General features: G+C 33.5%; 1 protein-coding gene across 5 annotated transcripts; it reads left to right on the top strand.

The window, feature by feature from the left end:
* Positions 1-547: 547 nt before the first annotated feature.
* On the top strand, positions 548-20004 carry LOC145114890 (uncharacterized). Of its 5 annotated transcripts, none has more exons than XM_079051002.1 (10): positions 548-1568; positions 7502-7549; positions 14550-15569; positions 15690-16619; positions 16731-16874; positions 17522-17628; positions 18513-18867; positions 18977-19183; positions 19285-19394; positions 19480-20004. In XM_079051002.1, the coding sequence occupies exons 1-10, from the start codon at positions 633-635 to the stop codon at positions 19892-19894; spliced, it is 4272 nt and encodes a 1423-aa protein (XP_078907128.1). In that variant the 5' UTR covers positions 548-632; the 3' UTR covers positions 19895-20004. The 5 variants fall into 5 exon arrangements, with proteins under 5 accessions (XP_078907128.1, XP_078907125.1, XP_078907127.1 ...); XM_079050999.1 differs by having other exon boundaries at positions 549-1568; positions 18513-18891; XM_079051001.1 differs by having other exon boundaries at positions 549-1568; positions 18513-18891; positions 19486-20004.
* Positions 20005-21267: the final 1263 nt, after the last annotated feature.

Consider the following 21267-nt stretch of genomic DNA (forward strand, 5'->3'; position numbering starts at 1 on the left):
ATGATCTCAACTTAAAATTATCGACGGTAAAATTAAAGAGCTTCTCAAACAAACTCCAAATGTAATATTTAGACACATTACAAGCCTTGTACGTATCTTAAAGCATATGTAATAACTAATAAGAGATAAATGAGTTTATTTACACTAGTTTTGTGTAGTTAATAATAATCATTAAGTCAAAGTAATATATAAGAAAGACCATATTCGATATTTATTATTATTTTTACTTTTAAAGGACGGCAAACACGCCTAATATATGTTTATTTTATAAATATTATTTATTAAATTTGATACTTGACAATACATATTCTAGTTTAATACTATAATTTATGCAATTCTATAAAGTACCTGTGGTTTTATTGACATGTGCAATCAGTTTTTTCCTTTTTTAAATTTGCCTTGGTATTCCAACAAATTGACTTCTAGCTCCCCGCAATTGCGCTGTGATGTGTAGTGTTTAAATAAATTATTTATATATTTCTGGTGAGTAGGTAACAAGTTGTTTTCCCAAACCCCATGGTTAGTTAATGTGATTGGGTTTATATATCTTCGGTGAACCTCATCATCATTTGTGTCTTTTCAATTCTTATAATGTTCTTTTCTTTCAAAAATATCTCATAAACAAACACATCATGCCCTTCCCGAAAGAGTTTGCTCACTTAAGAATTCCATTGGAAGATATATTACAAGCAACCTACAACTTCGCAGCTCAATGTTTCATTGGACGCGGTGGTTTTGGGAGTGTTTACAAAGGAGATCTGTTAAGGCCAGAAGGCCTTGTCACAGTCGCATTTAAACGGCTTGATAGAGAATCCGAACAAGGATCGCACGAGTTCTTGTGTGACATTAGTGTTCTTTCTTCATATAAACATGAAAATATCGTCTCTCTTGTTGGTTTCTGTGACGAGGGAGACGAGATGATAGTTGTCTACAAGTTTGTAACACATGGAAGCCTCGACCAGTATGTGAGTAGTGCTCACCTAACATGGTTACAGCGCCTCCAAATTTGCCTTGGTGCAGCTCGTGGCTTGACTTATCTTCATTATCCTCCAACAGAAACCCAAATACGAGTCATTCATCGGGACTTGAAGAGCGCAAATATTCTGTTAGATGAAAATTGGCAGCCAAAGATAGCTGATTTCGGGTTATCGAAATTACATCTAGTAAGTGAGCAGTCTGATTTCCTTGTTACCAATGCTGCTGGCACATTCGGCTACCTGGATCCTGTATACTACAACACTGGTGTTCTAACAAAAGAGTCAGATTTGTACTCTTTTGGGGTTGTATTGTTTGAAATCCTTTGTGGAAGATTAGCATATGAAGAGGGGAAAGGGTTTCTAGGTCCCTTGGCATGCCGCCATTATTGTGACAGAAAACTTACTGAGATCATAGATCCCATTCTAAGAAAACAGATGAGCGCAGACTCCTTGGATCTTTATTCAGCTATTGCATACCAATGCCTGGAAAGCGATCGAAACGAACGTCCAACGATAGTTGAGGTTGTCCAAAAGCTTGAGGAAGTTTTAAGACTTCAACAGAAATTTGAGGCGGCGTTAGCACATCAACAAGTAAGTTATTTGATCAAATTAATCATATAAATTATTACATCAATAATTCATTAATAAAAGTATTCGTCTTGGAAGGCTTTTTTTTTTTTTTTTTTTTTTATTTTTAATTTAGAAATTGTGCATAATTTATACTAGCTTTTTAAGAGTAAATTACACGAATGGTCCCTATGGTTTAGGGTAATTTGCGTGTTTGGTCTCTAACTTATATTTTTACTCGTAAGGTCCCTATTGTTTATTTCTGTTACACGTTTGGTCCCTGTCTTACCTAAAAAGACTATTTTGCCATTGATTTTTTAATTTATTTAAATAAAAACACTACTAACCTCACCCCTCGCCTTATCTTACCTACCCACCATTTTTTCTTATTTAAATAATAGTATTTTTAGGTAAGACATGGACCAAACCCGTAACAAAAACAAACAGTATGGACCAAGAGCTTAACAAAAACAAACAGGAGGGACAAGAGCATAACAAAAACAAATAGTAGGACCTCCCAGATAAAAAAAATAAGTTAAGGACCAATCGTACAAATTACCCCAAACCATAGGGACCACACCACCAACAACCGCCACATCCACCACCACCTATCGTCGCTATATTCGTATATGAATAATCACTTCCGTTATACTTATTCATATATGAATATGCGTAGGGCTGTAAACGAACCGAACGAACACGAACGAGGCTTATTCATGTTCGTTCATTTAAGTTAGCCGAACAAATAAACGAACACGAACGGATAAACGAACGAGTTTTCTTGTTCATGTTCGTTCGTTTAACAAATTACATTGTTCATGTTCATTCGTTTATGTTCGTGAACATGCTAAACGAACATAAACTAACGAAGATAAAAAAAACATAATTGAAGATATATAAACTTAAATTAACATATAATACACTAATGTAATCAAACACAATTAAGCATATGTGAACATAAAGTGAACTTATATGAACGAACATAAACGAACGTAAACGAACGTTCACAAACATAATTGAACGAACAAGACCATTGTTCATGTTCGTTTGTTTAACTAAACGAACGATAATTTGTGTTCATGTTCGTTCGTTTATTAAATAAACGAACATAAACGAACTTCCCGCCGAACGGTTCACGAACAGTTCGCCGAACGTTCAGTTCGTTTACAACCCTAAATATACGTATTCATATATGATCTGTTCGGTCGGTTCGGTACACTGAAGCTCTTAAGCGGCTGATTCGAAATGAGTGGTCCATATTCATTCCCTTGTTTTCTTGTTTCTCTGTTGTAAGGACAAACATAATTGATAAAGTTTTAATTCTTTTTACTCTTCCCATATTTTATTTAAGTACAAAATATTTCCAATATAGAGAAAACATCATCATATCAACAAATCATAATAATATAATAGCACCAAAAACACTAAGAAAAAGTTTCAAAATATATCACAAAAAAGAAATGAAATGATATGAAATCATAATAATATAACATCCTTGTATGATATTGGCAAGCAATAAGAATGTTGTATCTAATATTTTATAGCACTGTACCTTTATTCTTTGCATTGCATTTTCAAAATTCACCCATTTTGTTGCGCTTTAATCTTGTTGTTCTCTCTCTCTCTCTCTCAAAATTCACCCATTTTGTTGCGCTTTCATCTTGTTGTTCTCTCTCTCTCTCTCTCTCTCTCTCTCTATATATATATATATATATATATATATATATATATATATATATCCGTGAGACGCAATTTAAAAATAATTTTAAAATGTAAATAAAATGAAAATTTCGACAATTCTTTTTTTAATTATTATTTTTGTCATTTTTTTTACCTAAAAAAATAAATAAAAATTAAAATAAATAAATAAAAATTACCGATTTTTTTGAAAAATACGTGAAATATTCTAATAGAATATTACAGTGTAAATATTTTAATGTGATTTTTAGATTGTTAGAATATTCTAATATTCTACTAGATTTGTCAGATATATAAAATATTCTAATATTCTACTAGAATATGTAAAAAAACGGTATTTTTTTTTTTGGAAAATATAAATGACAAAAATAATATTTTAAAAAGAAATTCAAAAAATTTCATTTATTTTACATTTTAAAAATGTTTTTTTTTAATCTACAAAATGAGTGGCTAGGATCGCGTTTCACAGTCTCACAAAATTAAGTCGTCTCACATGCACCTAACCATATATATATATATATATATATATATATATATATATATATATATATATATATATATATATATATAATGACAAAAATAATATTTAAAAAAAAATTTACAAAATTGTCAATTATTTTGCATTTTAAAAATGTTTTTTTTAATCTACAAAATGAGTGACTAGGATTGCGTCTCATAGTCTCACAAAATTAAGCCGTCTCACATGCACCTAACCATATATATATATATATATATATATATATATATATATATATATATATATATATATATATATATATATATATATATATATAGATCCGGTAAGAAATTTTTTTTGGTAGAAAGGTAAGAAGTTTTTTTTCTACATATTTTTTTGACGAACAAAATAAATGAATCACTAGATGATTCATTTGTAAGATGATTCACAAGAAAAAATTCCCAAAAAAACATCTTTATGATTCATTTTGTTTGTTCGCGAAAAAAATATATAGAAAAAAAACTATTACCTTCCTACCAAAAATTTCCTTCTTATTTGATTTTGAATATATATATATATATATATATATATATATATATATATATATATATATATATATATATATATATATTGGGAAAATCAATAGAAAATGCATAAACCTAATTAAAAACCCTCAAAATGTATAAAAAAAAGTACTTTCAGATATCTAATTTTTATTTTTACTTTACAGAAGTAGAAAGCGTTACTTTTTTTAAAAAAAAATCGTTGAATTTTTTTTAAATAACTTTTTTTTATTAAAAAAAAATTCAATTTTTTTTTCGGCGTATTTGTGCCAAAACCTGCGATTTTTAATCCTATAAAGTCAAAAAAACAAAATAAAATAAAATAAGATTAGATATCTTAAAGTATTTTTTTCTCTATATTTCTATTGATTTTTTAGGTTTTAGAATTTCCAAACCTTTATGCATGTTTTATTGATTTGCCCCATATATGACCATTTTTCAACTGTGTGAAAGATCTCCGTTTTGATCCTCTGTCTCCGTCAACTAGCTTTTATGAGAGATCTAAAATCTCTGAAATCTCCCCTCTGTTTCAGAGGACTAGCTTTTTTGGGAGATCTAAAAAATATCCAAAACCTCCTCGATAGAGTCCTGATTCTATTCCTTGGACTAGCTAATGAGTTAGTTTAACAACCTTTGATAACTCCTAATTAGCTACATAACAAGAGAAAGATTCGGAACCAATCTTTGAATCAGGCTATCGCCTGCCTAAAAGAAAGGTCTCACTGGAGAAGCTTGACTGAAGGGTCCTAGTAGCAAGGTGCTTAGTCGCTCTCCCTTTGCTGACTGAACACCAACCCGATCTAGCATTCGAAACATGCTAAGAGTTTTAAGCCAACAGGCATACTAACTCTATCAAAATGAAACACTATTATCGGTTAATAATATGTGTATTAAGTATAATGTAAAAAAAAAACCTGATGTTTTTCGTATTTATGTTATATTTAAAATGATGATATAGTAAATAAGGCACGCTTCAAAACTATTCGTGTAAAAATTGGTTTAAGAATGTCAATGATTCTTTATGCATTTTAAAAACTCTAAACAATTGTAATCATTGTGGGAACTTAAATTTTCACCGAAAGTGAATACATTAACATCAATTTAGTGTATTGTGTATTTTCTACTAGATTAATTATTTGCTTCAAATAATGGTTATGAAATTGACTCAAATAACTATGTTGAATGAGAATTTTATTTACAAGCACAACCATAAAAAATTATGCAAGTACTACTGCAAGAATTATATCAACAACTTCGACTCTTTCAGAATTTTATAAACCTAACAAATAATACCGCTACTTGATTCTAGTCGAATCAAAAAATTTCCAAGAACACATATTTTTATACAGAGAACACAGATAAAAAACAACAAATCACCAACCAAAGTATTATGCTTGATTCTAGATTATTTCTAATACTAGAAGCTTTTAGGTTTTCACGATTTGTTTAATATTAGACATGCATTTCGATTAAAAATTCGAATAATATTCAAGACTAAAATTTGATATTTGATTATGCAGAATTTTTATTCTCAAAAGTAAAATTCAGTCATAGCCAAAATATTCAAAACAATTCTTAAAAGAAATATAGTGCAGATATCAAGATAATTAGAAATAGAGTGAATGTATAATGAAGCTGAATTAAGAAATCGAGTGCAGATAATCTGTAATTGAGTATAAAACTTACCAAGGTATGACCGATGGGAAGAGGGTCTGCAACCGGTAATGGTCGAGCCTACATCAGTTGGATGAATGACAAAATCATTGTCGTGCACATGCCACCGGGGAAAAATAGCACGAGGGGTATAATGATTTTCCATATATAATGGGATTCTGATATGATATATGATATAAGAAATGGCTACCGTTACCGTTCTACGCAAAAACAAAACAAAACAAAAACAAAAACAAAAACTGAAGACGAATAGACGAAGAAGACGACTATGGGGTGAAGACGATGATGGAGATAATGAGTGTTTGGTGTTGTGTTATGTGTGTGAAGTTTGTGATAATATGAGGATACATGTTATAATATGAGGATACAAGTTATAGGTGAGACTGATATCCTTTAATTGAAGAGATTTTAATTGATTTATTTTCTTCTACCATAAGTAATTATAAGTAAGATTACCATTATACCTTTATATTATTTATTAATAATTTATTTTTTCTTAAAATCTGATTGGTACCTACGTTCATACAATATATATATATATATATATATATATATATATATATATAATTGGATCGGGTGAAGACTCAAAATTTGATAAAGACCACGAAAAAAATCTAATGCGGTTTATTTAAAAAATTGGATGGTATGGGTTAAATATGAAAAATAATTAAACTTTAATATTCTAAAGCCCATTATGTAAAAATCATAATAAAATGGCATAAAATGAAAAAAAAAATTGAAGGGTAAGTGGGTGAATTCGTCATTTACATGTTCCACTTTACCGTCATCCACAAAAGTAAGTTCTCTCCTCCAGATGCAATATTCTTATTTGGTGCAAGAAAATCAAATATGACGGACAGTAAAAAAAACAATTAAAAATTTAACACACAAAATTATCCCCAGTCATAAGGAACTAGCCATATAATTTAATCATATATCTAATACTAATACATTATTATTTTAGAGAGTATTGATAAAGTTAAATTATATGTATATACTTTATGAGACCACATAGTGAGCTTGAGATATTTTTTATTAGGCTGTAGGCTGTGTTGTCATTGTTACAACACTCCACCTCATTTTTTCACACTTCAATACCATAATAGGAATGATATACCATGAAAAGAGGAAAGAGAGATATAGAGAGAAATAGAAAGAGGGAGGAAGACTAAGAGAGAGAGAGGAGCACGACAAAAAGTCACAACGCAAACCACATACTAGGGGTGATGTCATTGCGGTAAAACATGTCACATAGGCTCCACCTTATTTTACCACACGCCACTCCCTATGGTCTTATAATTACTTGACAATCATATATAAGTTAATGAAAATGGAATAAACATATTCAAATATATAAATCTTATATGATTGTTTTTCCCTTTTGATTATTCATACATGATTATGGAACAATCATATCTCTCTCTTTCTCTCTCTCTCTCTCTATATATATATATATATATATATATATATATATATATATATATATATATATATATATATATATATATATATATATATAGACATTTGTTTCTTTCTGTTTTTAAATATTTACTTGTTTCTATTAGGTTGCAGATAAATTGAAAGACAAACGGGAAAGTGAAGATGACTTCAAGGTATTTAAATTTGAAGTTGAGAAATTCACATGTTGACTCGTTTTCTTCTTTAGTGTAAAAATCGTGGAAGTTGACTCCAAAAGTGAGGTCCCATGTTTAAAACCTTGAATGCTTGTTTAATCCTTTCTTTTTAAGGATTTTCCTATCGCTTGATAACCTCGGGGCAGGTGCCGTGTGAGCATGTATGGGTATTCTTGGCGCGTGCCATGGCGCGCCTTTTAGAACACCGGGTATTCTTCATCCTTTTATTTAGAATAAAATAGGAGTAATAATCACAATAGTGATGACCGGTTGAAAAACAAATAACGACACATTAAGCAACAAATATAGTTCTCCAAAAAGTATGGGTTGATGTTTCTAGCTGCAAATTTTATGACATGTACAACATAGTTGATAGTCGAACACCACAAAGTTTGTGCAAGAAACATACATTTGGTTCCAAACCAATAATGTTTCAAAGTATATGAGAATTGTAAATTAATTAAAAATTAAAAGTATAAACTCGAACATCCAACATGTAGATTCCAAGTCATCATTATCACCTCCCTCAGTTGTTTGGTGTTCCTACACATAACAACATAAGCTCTAAAAGTTTTTGTTCATTGGTTCAATGGTTTAAAATTGATTGTTGAACCCAACCTATATATATATATATATATATATATATATATATATATATATATATATATATATATATATATATATATATATATAGGGAAAATGACAAAAATGCCCTACGAACTTTCTAAGGTTTACCCGTTGAGTCCCTAAAGTTTTTGTCAGGCTTTATGGGTCCCTAAACTAGGATATGACCAAAAAAACCTGATCTTTTAGTCCCTTTCAACCTGTAATAACCGGTTCAGTGACCTTTTAGACCAAAAAAACTCACATTATGCCTTTATAAAGCCAAAAAAATAAGTTCGGGGAACAATTCGTGAAGTTACAATCTAGAACATAACATCAATCTTAAAGGGTCTTGGTTTTTGCAAATCACACAGATTATGACACGTGGCAAACACTTACAACACTTCACATGTTATTTGAGCCAAGTGAATAGATCCTTCATGTAGTTTTAGAAACAACCACCCAAAACCACATTCTTGTACTCCAATGGCTTTCCCTTCTTCCGACCTTCACTTTATCTTGTTCCCTCTAATGGCCCAAGGTCATATGATACCCATGGTGGAAATTGCCAGAATGCTAGCCCAACGTGGTGTTCTTGTCACTATAATCACAAATCCATTTAACGCCAACCGTTTTAAATCAGTCAATGATCGTGCAATCAAAGCTAACCTCAAGATTCAAGTACTTGAACTCAAACTCCCTTTAGCTGAAGTTGAATTGCCTGAAGGATGCCAGAGTTTTGACTTGATTCCATCAACTGCACTCGTGGTCAAATTTTTTGACGTCATTTCCATGTTAGAAGAACCAACTGAAAGCATGCTTCGGCGTTTAACTCCTACTCCAAGTTGCATCATCTCAGATAGTGGTTTACCATGGACGACAGGTCTGGCTAACAGGTTACTTGTTTTCTACGGACCAGGATGCTACACGTACCTATGCATACACATAGTAGCGAATACTAGAATACTTGATGAAATCAAATCCGACTCTGAGTACTTTGTGCTGCCCGACCTTCCTGGCCGGATCGAAGTTACCAAACCCAGGCTTCTGATTGGCCAAAAAGAGACTCAAAAGAAAGTATGGAGATGTTTCAACGTATAGAAGAAGCTGGAAACGCTGCATATGGGATTGTCGTGAATAGTTTCGACGAGTTAGAGCCCCAGTATGTTGAAGAATTCGCAAAGGCAAAAGATAAAAAGGTGTGGTGTATTGGACCGGTTTTATTATTCGCATGTTGCCCTTTGTGCTTACATATTTTTTCAATAATTCTAGAAAGGTTGGAACACCAAGACCTCTATGGAATCAATATTCATAAGGGTTAGTGTCAACACGTGCATTGTTTGCTCGATATTGGTTGGTGAAATACTCTCAAAACTTTACTGCAACACCATTCTCCATTATTCATAAGGATGTATGGTATCAATATATATTTACGAACACAGGAAATACTGAATCAATCCTTTATTTACATAGAACCAGATTCCAAAAAAATTACAAGAACATTCTCCCTACAAATTACACTCAGCACTCACCTAATCAATCCTATATCTAATTAAGTAAAACGAAAACAGTTTACAAATCTTATATCTAATATAGAGGAAAGGAATGATGAACAACAGGTTGCTAGATTTTTTAGATGAGAGGATGAGAGAGAAAACCTATGTGCTCCGTCTAGAAATGATCTCTCAACATTAACTGGAAACTCTATGTCACATATATATGGTTCACTAATACATCCACGTATCACTCTTGAACAACTCAGCTCCAAGTTAGATTTCCAGTCTAGCAGTTTGCACCATGCCCACATTCACCCCAAACTAATTTTTTTTGGCTTTTATAGAGGCACAATGTAAGTTTTTTTGGTCTAAATGGTCACTGAACCGACTATTACAGGTTGACAGGGACTAAAAGAGCAGGTCGTATCCTAGCTTAGGAACCCATAAAGCCCGAAAAAAATTGTAGGGACTGAATCGACCAACCCTAGAAACTTTGTAGGGCATTTTTGTCATTTCCCCTATATGTGTATGTGTGTGTGCCCGTACGTGCATGCGTGCGTGCGTGCGTGTGTGTGTGTGTGTGTCATTTTATGAAAAAGTTCTAAATTTTATTTGATTTACAAAAAAATCTCGATTACCGGATAAACTATCTTTGGCTCTAGAAAACTATTTTTGCTTAGTTACCTTCATACAAATCTCATTATTTTTGGCTCAATTTATGAAAAAGTACCAAATTTTTATTCTACTTCTATTCTTTTACTCTTTCACAAAAAATATGGAAATTTCTTAGTTCTAAAAAGCCACATTGTTCTAACCACTTGTTACACTTTTAGGACTATTTTCTATGATGTAAATGGAAAATGACATTGTTGTCTTTCGATCAAACTAGGTCGAGAGCAAGTCCATCGTTACATCTCTAGGCATAGTATAAAAGTACAGTGATATATATATATATATATATATATATATATATATATATATATATATATATATTGGCATGCCATTTAAACACAACTTCATTTTAATCATTCATGGTTTCAAACCAAATGTGATCATAGAAATGAATCCATAGACGAATAAACACAATGTTTCTTACAATCTTTGTGTTTTGGAGTTTTGAAATTTAAATTTATTGACATGTTACGTAATTGATCCATGGAGGAATTTTTCATATATGATTGAGATTTAAGGATAAAACTCACACTCTTCTCTAGATCTGTATAACCTCACAATTCCTACTATTGTATTGATTGTCATCAGTCACTGATTCCTTATATGAACTTAATAGTTCACATTCCTTTAAACTACTTTTAGGTAGATTGTAATCACGTGTTCAATATAAAAGTTCAATATCTTACAATACTTGTAACATAAATTTATGGGGGAAATGTATTACATGGACGATGATGAGTTCAAAATGATGTTAACATCATTGTTTTATGGCAAATAATTGGTTATAGAAGACTTTGATCTTTAGTTTTAAGAAGCTTAATGACGTTTATTCCTATTCATAATTTGAACCAGAAAATTTCGAGATTTTAGGTGAAAGAGTAAAAGAGTTAATGTTAAAAACATTTGAGACTTTTTCATAAACCGTACCAAAATAATATGACTTTTCTAGATGTTGCCGGGTAAAAAATAGTTTATTGGTAAAATAGAGTTGACTTAAAGATTTTATCTGGACAATTATTTTCGTGTGTATATATATATATATATATATATATATATATATATATATATATATATATATATATATATATATAGGGCTACGTTCATGTGTTTCTTACATTTATTGTGTGCTACAATGCACCAATAAAAATTTAGTAAAAATAAATAATTATTTAGTTAAATAAATATAGATATTAAATGATTTCCTGTTCCTGAGTTCAACTTAACGAGATAAAAGAAAAGAAATGAGTGACAATGAGAAGAAAATAAAAGAAATTGGTGTTCCCGAGTTTCATTAAAGGGAGAAAGCAGAGGGAAATGGAAGGATCACTTTCCCTCCTAACTTTCCTTCCGATTTGGGAAGATTTGGAAAGAAATAACAAAATGATTAATTTCTTTCCACTTCTTTCCAACTCGGGAACACAAAAGAAAATTTTGTTTTCCTTTCCTTTCTCTTCTTTTCTCTCCTGACTTTATTTTCTCTTCTTTTCTTTTGTTTTGTTAAACTCGGGAACTAGGCCATGTATATTAAATGATATCCATAATTATAATTCTCCTTTTATGGAAATTAATTAAATTTGGACAAAACTGCAAGATTGGTCCCCGTGGTATTCAAAAAACTTTGGATAGGGTCCAAAAAGTTTTTCACTTGCATAGAAGGTCCAAAATCAAGGTTTTTTTTTGTGTTTTTAGTCCAAAAAAATTTAAAATGACGGTTATACCCTTTTACTTTGTTTTTTATATTTTTTTTTATATTTTTCAAATACTATTTTAATATAAAAATAAAAAGAAAAGAAAATAATTATCTCTCTCTCTCTCTCTCACTCGCGTATCTACAACATCGGCGGCAAAAAGGAGAATCGACAACCCTCCTCCAACCCTCCTTCCTGTCGATCAGAAACAACCAAACACCCCTAAGGGTCGTCGCTTCCCTCTGCTACTACTCCGGTGTTTCTTTCCCCTTATTCCTCGTGTTTTGTCAATGGAATAGAAGGAGAAAAACCAAGGAGGCCACCGGAGCAGCCCCCTCGCTGTAACAGTCACCCAGCGGCGTAAGCCGCCTTCGTTTCTTGTTTCATTTTGGCGATGGACCAAACCTCCACCGAACCACCCCTGTTCTGCTTTCGTTCTTCCTCCTTCTCCCTTCAATCAAGTCGGTTACCTTTCCCCCTCGATTTGTGGCTGCCGATAACGAGCGAAGAGCCTAGGGGAGTTCGTCGGAGATCGACTCCTTCTCGCGATTTGTTTGACCACCAGATCACCATTTTGACTGCTTCCATTCTTGTTCCTTCTTCTCTCTCCCGATCAGTGAAGACGAAGAGTAAACCCACAAAGGGTCGTCGGTCTCGATGGACCCCCTTGCCCATCCTTGCGATTTCCCATCTGCACCTCAGCTCCCGTCGATCTGCCTTTCATTCGTCTGTTCCTTGTCCAATCTGATGGAGACGATATTTATTCAAAGTTTTATATAGGATTTACAATGGTGTGAATTGGTTTATTGGTGTAACAAAGAAGGGAATCAGCCATAGATGAGGTAGAAATAATAGAAGGGATGAGGAAGACGACCGGATTAGAGAGACAGAGAGAGAGGGAGAGAGAGAGAGAGAGAGAGAGAGAGAGAGAGAGAGAGAAAGAGAGAGAGAGAGAGATGGTGCGTACAGTGGGAGTAAAGGGTGAGTGGGGCAATTCTTTATTTTTAATTATTAAATTGTTAAGAAAATGGTAAAATAATACAAAAAAAGAAATTAAAAGGGCAAAATAGACATTTCAAGTTTTTTAGGACTAAAATCAAAGAAAATTCCTTATTTTGGACCTTTCATGCAAGTCAGAAACTTTTTGGACCCTATCCAAAGTTTTTTGAATACCACAGGGACCAATTTTATAGTTTTGTCTTAAATTTGTCACTAATGTCAGCAATAACATTCTTTCAAAATGAATTTTCATCTAGGTTTTCATGTATGGGTTCGTGTTTTGTTTCTGTACCCACTCAATTAAAATACAATAACGTTGCATGGAATATGAAGAACAAGTGTATTTTACTAAAGTACACTCTCATTATGCTAGAATACACTCTCATTCATCTATAATAAACTCTCATTATGCTAGAATACACTCTCGTTCTCCATGTTCCAGGCAACTTTGTTGTATTTTGTCATTTTTGGTTTAATATTTAATGATTTACAGTCCTCTGAAATCGGGATATCAAAACTGAAAATTTTCAACTTTTCAGCTATTTGTTTTTGTATTATGTGAAAATGTTAACACATGCATATCTCATTCGTTTAAAGTCGGATTGGCATGCGGTTTTTTCCAGAGTGTAGTTTAGAGTTTGTACATGATTTTAGACTATAATTTTGTCCATTTTGGTTTCATATTCAATGAGTTACTGTCCCCCAAAGTCGGGATATCAATATGAAAATTTTCAAAGTTCAACCCACTAAATAGTAAGTAATTACCAAAAAATTCCGGTTTTTCCGGGTTTTGCGGTTCTAAACCCACTTTATCAGGTTCTAACCTACCCACTTTGATGTTTCCGGGTTTTCCGGCTCTAGACCCACTTTACCTGGTACCGTACCCGGAACCGAACCGGAACCGGTTCCTATATACCGGTCCGGTTTCCGGTTCTACAAAATTTCGTTAACCGGTTCCGGGTTTTCCGGGTCCGAGTCCATCCGGTCCGGGTTTGGACCCACTTTCATCCCTAATGCACATGTGTGTATATAGTTAACTTATTCTTTTTGTAGAGTATGAGACAACATGCTTTTATTCAAAACCTTGAATCATTCAAGACTAAATCATTCAAAGGTTACCAAAAGCCACATATAGTCTTTTGTGCAACAGACTGGTTAACAGGCTTGCCTAACAGCCCCTAGGAACATACACTCTAAAGGGAATAAGCTAACAATAGCACATGGGAAGAAAATGAATAACAACCAACCACATTTTGTAACAAATCAGGAGTTCATTAAATAGATATGTGCAAGCATATAACTATTAGTACATTTCTGCTCTTAAGAATAAAAGTAAAGCAATGCAACATATGAGGAAATTTAAGATAAAGCTAATGAAGAGAGACTACAAAGTTGTATGGAACTTTCAAGTTTTCTGAAATGGCCAAAAGATCTTTGAGTTATATATGACCCTATGTGCATGTAATATTAGAATAACTCGGAAATTTAACTATTATTTTGCACTAACACTCAACGGTGCAGGTAAAAAACATGGATCATATGAAAATCCCACTAGAAGATATAAAGTCAGCAACTCATGATTTTCACGACGATTATAAAATTGGAATTGGTGGATTTGGGAAAGTTTACAAAGCAAAACTCTTCCACTTCGATTTTAGAAAATATGTTAAACAGGGTGGATATAAGACAGTTTCTACGGTGGAACTCTCAAGCTACCAAAGAACACAAAGCACTGTTGCTATTAAGCGGTTAGATAGGAATTCAGGGCAAGGAACTGGGGAATTCTTGCAAGAAATCTCTGTTCTTCCTTACTTTACACACAAAAACCTTGTCACACTTGTTGGCTTTTGTGATGAAGAGCATGAGCGTATTCTTGTGTATGAGTATGCCTCAAATGGAAGCCTCGATAGTCATATTGAAAAGAATGATATCATGAATTGTCATACATGGGCAACACGTCTTCAGATTTATCTCGATGCTGCCTATGGGCTCGACTTTCTCCATAACGGTGTTGGAGAACATCATAGGATAATACATCGAGATATAAAGAGCTCCAACATTTTGTTAGGCCGAAACTACATAGGCATGATTAGTGACTTTGGGTTGTCAAGAATTGGCCCCGCAAATCTGCAAGCCACATTTCTTATGACTCAAGCTGTTGGCACACTCGCATATATTGATCCACAGTATGCCAAGACAGGTAAGCTGACAAAGGAGTCTGATGTTTATTCGTTTGGAGTAGTTTTGTTGGAAGCATTGAGTGGAAGACTGGCACATTTCCAATTGTCCAAAGATGCCCAAGAATTTCTACCTCACATGGCTAAACGCTGCTTCCAACAAAAAATTGTGAACGATATTATTGATTCAAAGTTCAAGAAAGAATTTGAGAAAGCCGGCTCTCCCATTCTGGATGATGAAACATGCCCAGACTCCATAATGATATTTGCAGAAATTGCATATAAATGTTGCAAAAAAAAACGGGAGGACCGTCCCACAATGGCTGAGGTTGTGAAAGAACTTGAGAAAGCCTTCAAGTCTCATGTAAGTCATTAATTTTATAGTAACATGCATGTGTGACATCAAGTAACAACTTTGTTTCATTAATTTTAATTTTATAATTACATTAGCAAAGGCTTATATTTATCTGTGTATCTTGTGCAGGTTAATGGGGTAGAAGCCCTTAGAACGACACTCGATGATGTTATGTCTGCAACAAATGATTTCCGTGATATTAAAGAGCAAGGACCACTGGGGGAGGTTTACTCTGGGGAACTTTCTCACTTCAGAGGACAGAACACAGTTACCATAAAACGGCTCCATCACTCAGTGGATTCACATGGACAAGAATTTTGTAAGGAGATTGCAAGGCTTTATAGTTATAGCCATGAGAATGTTGTTCCAGTTATAGGATTTTGTGAAGAACAGGGTGAGAGGATCGTTGTTTTTGAGCACATGGTTAAAGGAAGTGTAAAACAGCATCTGACCAATAATAGTCTAACATGGAAACAAAGGCTCAAGATATGTGTTGATGCTGCACATGGGTTAGCTTACATTCATAGTCATACTGAAACCGATCAACAGTTGACTCATGGTGACATGAAAAGTAGTAGCATTCTACTTAGGGACGATTGGAAAGCTGCTATTTCTGATTTCATCATATTCAAAGGTGCAGGCACGTTAGGCTATCTTGATCCACTCTATATGACCACAGGCTCCATGACACAAAAATCGGATGTGTATTCTTTTGGAGTTATTTTATTTGAGATCTTATCTGGAAGATCAGCAGTTGAAAGGATCAAAATTGATCAGAAACAACAGCTTCGTGAAGTCCCAAATGCTGAAGCTCAACTGAAAAGTGCAAGACCGACAGTTGAAGACGAGCGAGTGGTGTTTCTTGCACAGTTGGCAGCAAAAAGCTTCAAAACCCAAAAAATACAAGAAATTATCTTTGATGCTATAAAACAACAAATTGAACCACAATCCTTGGTGATATTTTCAACCATTGCCTATCAATGCTTGATGAAAGAGCAGGAGGATCGCCCAACAATGGCTAAAGTTGTAGAGGAACTTGAAAAAGCCTTCAATTGCCAAGTAAGTTCATTTTGACGAGTAGAGAAACTAATGAGCCTTCTTTTAATAGCAAGATTCAGCAAACTGCTTTGCATGCAGTTATAATGTTTTCATCTATCTATGTATACACAGGATCAGTGGGAATGGGAGCAAAATCTGCCATCGGATTATAAGAAAATAATCCAAATGTCAAAATATCCGGTGCCCTCCACAATCTCAAAGAAGGACCTCCATTCCTTATTTTCTTCAGGAATCCTCCTTAACAATGAAAAAGTGGTGACTCGATCTCTTTAACCATTTATATATGTTTTCCTCATTTGAAATATACATCTATAGACTATAGTCAATAATTACATGTGCTGGTTTTCCTTGGAATATCTCTTTACTACCATAAATAGCATACATGTCTGCCAGAAAAAGAAGATGATACAATAGCACTCTAATCAAAATTTTGTGTCTAGGAATCATTTACATCTCAACATAGGCTTTCATTTACATATCAAGGATAAACCACTTTGGGTATTATGTTTTCTTCAAATGAAAGGAATGCTTTTTGTTTTCCTAGATGATCTTGCAAGCTCAATGCTGATATTAATATTATCTAATCTCAAAGAAGTTAAAGGTGATTGAAAAACAACTCAAGGCTCATCAGAAGTAGAAACATGAGATCTAAACTCGAAACAAGCAACAATATTGATAAATAACCAGCCATCAATATTATACAAGAAACAAACTAAGCATTCCATGCAAGATATAATATATATCAGGACAGAAAGTAGCCGTTTAGATAAATAACTCATCATTCTCACTGTCTTCTAATCCTCTCGACATCTTCTCTCAACATTCCATGCCTTTTCATAATATAATTAATGCTCTCCGACTCATTTTTAATTTCAATTTTTGCTCATCTTTTATGGCAACAGTGGTTTTCAATAAGCATGGATGGATCAAGAAATGAAATGATACCGGCAAAAAGATTTTCATACAAAGATGTTTCTTCTCTGAAGTGGAGATCCATTCAAAAATCAAGGTTTTGTCTATTTTATTTGATTACCACTACGTTCTATTAACTTTTTAAGTCAAGTGATACATGTCACTTAACTTAAAATCATTCTGTTTGGAGTAAACTCTGGCATGAATATTTCTACTTCTTTTATGAAGTGGAACGTTTGCATCAAATCCATGTGGGTGAGCTTGCTTCTAGAGAAGCAACCTCAATTTTTATAAATGAATGCACTAAGATATATATGTTGGAAAACATGTTGGGCTTGGTATCTAACAAATCTATGTTGAAGTAGAATTCACATTTTTATAAGTGATAGAAGTTCCCATAGTTTTGTCAAATCTATGTTGAAGTAGAATTCACATTTTTGACTTGTGCCAACGGATTTTTAACAACAAATTTCAAAATATGGGGGCTTGTTTTGTAGTTTTTCTCATCTTATGGGCACATAATTTGGTGGTTTTTTGAGATGTGGAAAATGAAACTGTTGTGCTATAATGATGTGTATATGCGTTTACGAAAGGAATAATTAGAAAAGAAACAAGAAAATGAAGAACCAAAATTTGCTTCTCATTTTACTTGTGGGGGAACAACGAAAAGAGGAGAACAATGGAAATGGCAAAACTAAAAAACTCTCCCTAACTAACCTGATACACATTATTAAGCTGCAGCCAAACAAAAACAAACACTTGAAAAAGACAAAAGTACCCTTATTCACTAAAGATCTTTTGACTTTATTTGGACCTTTTGACCAATTTGTAAGCCACAAATTAAACCCACAGAAACATATATTTATTAGAATCATAGTGTAACATGTAAATTATGAGAAACTACCAACACTTGCTCCTTTTTACAATCTATCAATATGTTGGATACCATGCGATTTTCTGAATCGTAATATGTTTGTGCAGATTTCCAAAGGTCGCAAAGATCTTGGACATCTCAAATCTAAATATTGGAGTTCAGATAAATGCTGAGTTCTTAACTCCAGAGACGATGTATGGAGCTTACCTAGTTTTCAAGTTTTATGATCGAAGAAAGGTTTCCAGCAGGCCGATATACATAAACCTTAAATATAAAAAGGCGGGTGAAACCTTAAATGCATATTTTGCAGAGTGGAAAGAAGGTGGAAGTCAGTGGTTGAGAGTTGAATTATTTCGGTTTCAGAGTAATCACAGAAGTACTGATTTTGAATTTCTACTAGAAAGCTTTTCAAAGTATCATTGTGGCATAGGGGGAATATTTGTTGAAGGCATAGAGTTTAAGGTCATCCCAAGCGTAAATCAAATAGTTAGTGTACCTCTCTTCTTTTTTGTATTTATTTTGGGGAAATTTGTATAAAAATGTCATTTCGTGGTCATCTAATTGTCTATAGGTGGACTTAGAACAAAATAAAAAGATGAAGGATGGAACAAACATGGGAGGAGTCTTGAAAACAAAGTTGGAGATGGACTCAGTGGAACAAATGATAGCCGATAATAAAGAAATTATTAAAAGGTCTGGAAACAATGTCCAAATTGCCTCAAGTGTAGAGCTCTGCTTACTTCTTTTCAAGGGAATTCTCATTGACAATGGTGAAACGGTCTGATGTTTTTCTTTTTCATAAAACAAATTCAACTTGATAAATTAATTACATATTCTTGTGGTATCATAATGATAAACTTGTAACTCTTTTATGAACAGTTATTCTCCCTAAGCAAAGTCAACGGGAAGAGATGTCATATGCTACCTGCAAAAGCAATTATATACAACTCTTCAAATATAAAGTTGTGGAACCCTCCAACTGAATCCAGGTTTACTTTATTACACCTTTCATCTCAGGTTTACTTTAGCAGATTTCATGGAATCACTGATATTTATAAGACTTAATTAATGTAGGTGCAGATTTGAAGAGGTTGTTGAGATTCTATCTCACCAGGATTTTCGTATCAAATGTGACATTGAGACCAAAATGCTCTCATCAGATACAACCTATGCTTGTTTCCTTGTGTTCAAACTTTCAAAAAAATGTCATGGGCTCCAGTGCCCAGTGAAGGCTCGTGATTTAGTACCCCATAGAAAGGAAAGAACCAAAATCATTTCTTTCAGGTACCCAAGCACAGTGAATTTGGACAGAATCAAATGGATTCCAGAACAGAGAGAAGATGAATGGATGGAGGTTATAGTGTGGGAAACTAACGTTGATAACATGCATAATGATGAGTATGTACCTATGGATTTAAAACTGACATGTTTCGAAGGAAATATGTCAGGTCTTATTGTATATGGCATTGACTTCCGTCCTACAGTATAAGTGTATATTACGTAACATTTATATATGTTCTTCTAAGTGTATAGTAACTGTTGTTATTTTGTAATTTTATATTAACTTATGCTCAATAGAAGATATTTCCCCAATACTAATTAAGCAGCGCATAGTTAATTGCATGTCTTTACAAGACAAGATAAAATCCTTTTTTTATAAGAGGGAAAATTACAAAGTAAAATAAAATACACACAAGAGCTACATCTTTTTTATATGGCATCAAAAAGTTACAGGGGTGTAATACTATTAAAACCAGAATACATACCAGTAGAATTAATGTATATATCCTGAAGTGGACATACATGGTGATCACCAACTATTTTCATACCATGAACGAAGCCTTCATAAACGACTCCAAAAACTGGGTCGCTCATAGAACCCAGATGATGCTGACAAACGGATGAGTGATAGACATCATCCTCAGACGCTGAACTTTCAACACACTTGTATAAAATTGATTTCTTTCACAGATAAGGTCATTCATTTTCAAAAGACCCTCTCTCTATATTCAAGACATTATTAAAAAAGCAAGGTTTCTCTACTTCGGTGACCTATATGTACTCTTGGAATTTGGTAATGAAAATGGTGCAAAAGATTTTGACTGTGAAGAGAGAAGTTTGCTCCAAGCGGTTCTGTTGATTATTCCCATGGAAAAAAAGATTTCATTTATAATGTATCTGGCTTCCCATGCCTTGTCATATCCCATAATTGTTGGGCAATTTGGTAAAGTTCTCGTTCCTTTTACTCTATAGATTCTGATGACCCTAATCTTTCTTTTGGTCGTATCTTTACTCTCTTCCAGATTTTTTATCGAATCTTGATTAATTTTGGTCGTATCTTTACTCTCTTGCAGATTTTTTGTCGAATCTTGATTAATATAGGGCTTGATGGGGCTACGATTTAAGGTTCGTCTCAAAGAAGAGCAAAAGAAAATTTCAATTTACGGCGGAATCGGAAAATTAAATCGCTTTGGAGTCGATTTTAGACCCTATTGGTGAAACATCAATGCCAATCATGATTCTTTTGACTCAGACGAGCTTTTTCATGATGAAGCTATTCGAAAACATGGTTGTATCGATTCCTGAAACCACATTCCCGTTAATCCTCTCGGCGGTGCCTCTGCCGCTGATGCGCCTCCTCTCCGGCCCTCCCAATATCTCTTAGACTTCATCATCGGCCTCCAGTGATCCAATCTGTCGTATTCCTCCTCCACGAGTTTTGGGCTCTTTGAATATTGAATTTTGGAGTGGCAGCCCGTGAGCCCACTAAGAGTGCAGAAAAGATGTGGGCGGGGCTAGGCGTGTGCAAAAAAACCTGTTCATGAACCGAACCGGCCTCCGATCCGAAAACCGGTTTAGCCT

This window comes from Lactuca virosa, chromosome 5 (assembly GCF_052849685.1).
Source record: "Lactuca virosa cultivar CGN04683 chromosome 5, Lactuca_virosa_CGN04683_v6, whole genome shotgun sequence".
Taxonomy (NCBI): domain Eukaryota; kingdom Viridiplantae; phylum Streptophyta; class Magnoliopsida; order Asterales; family Asteraceae; genus Lactuca; species Lactuca virosa.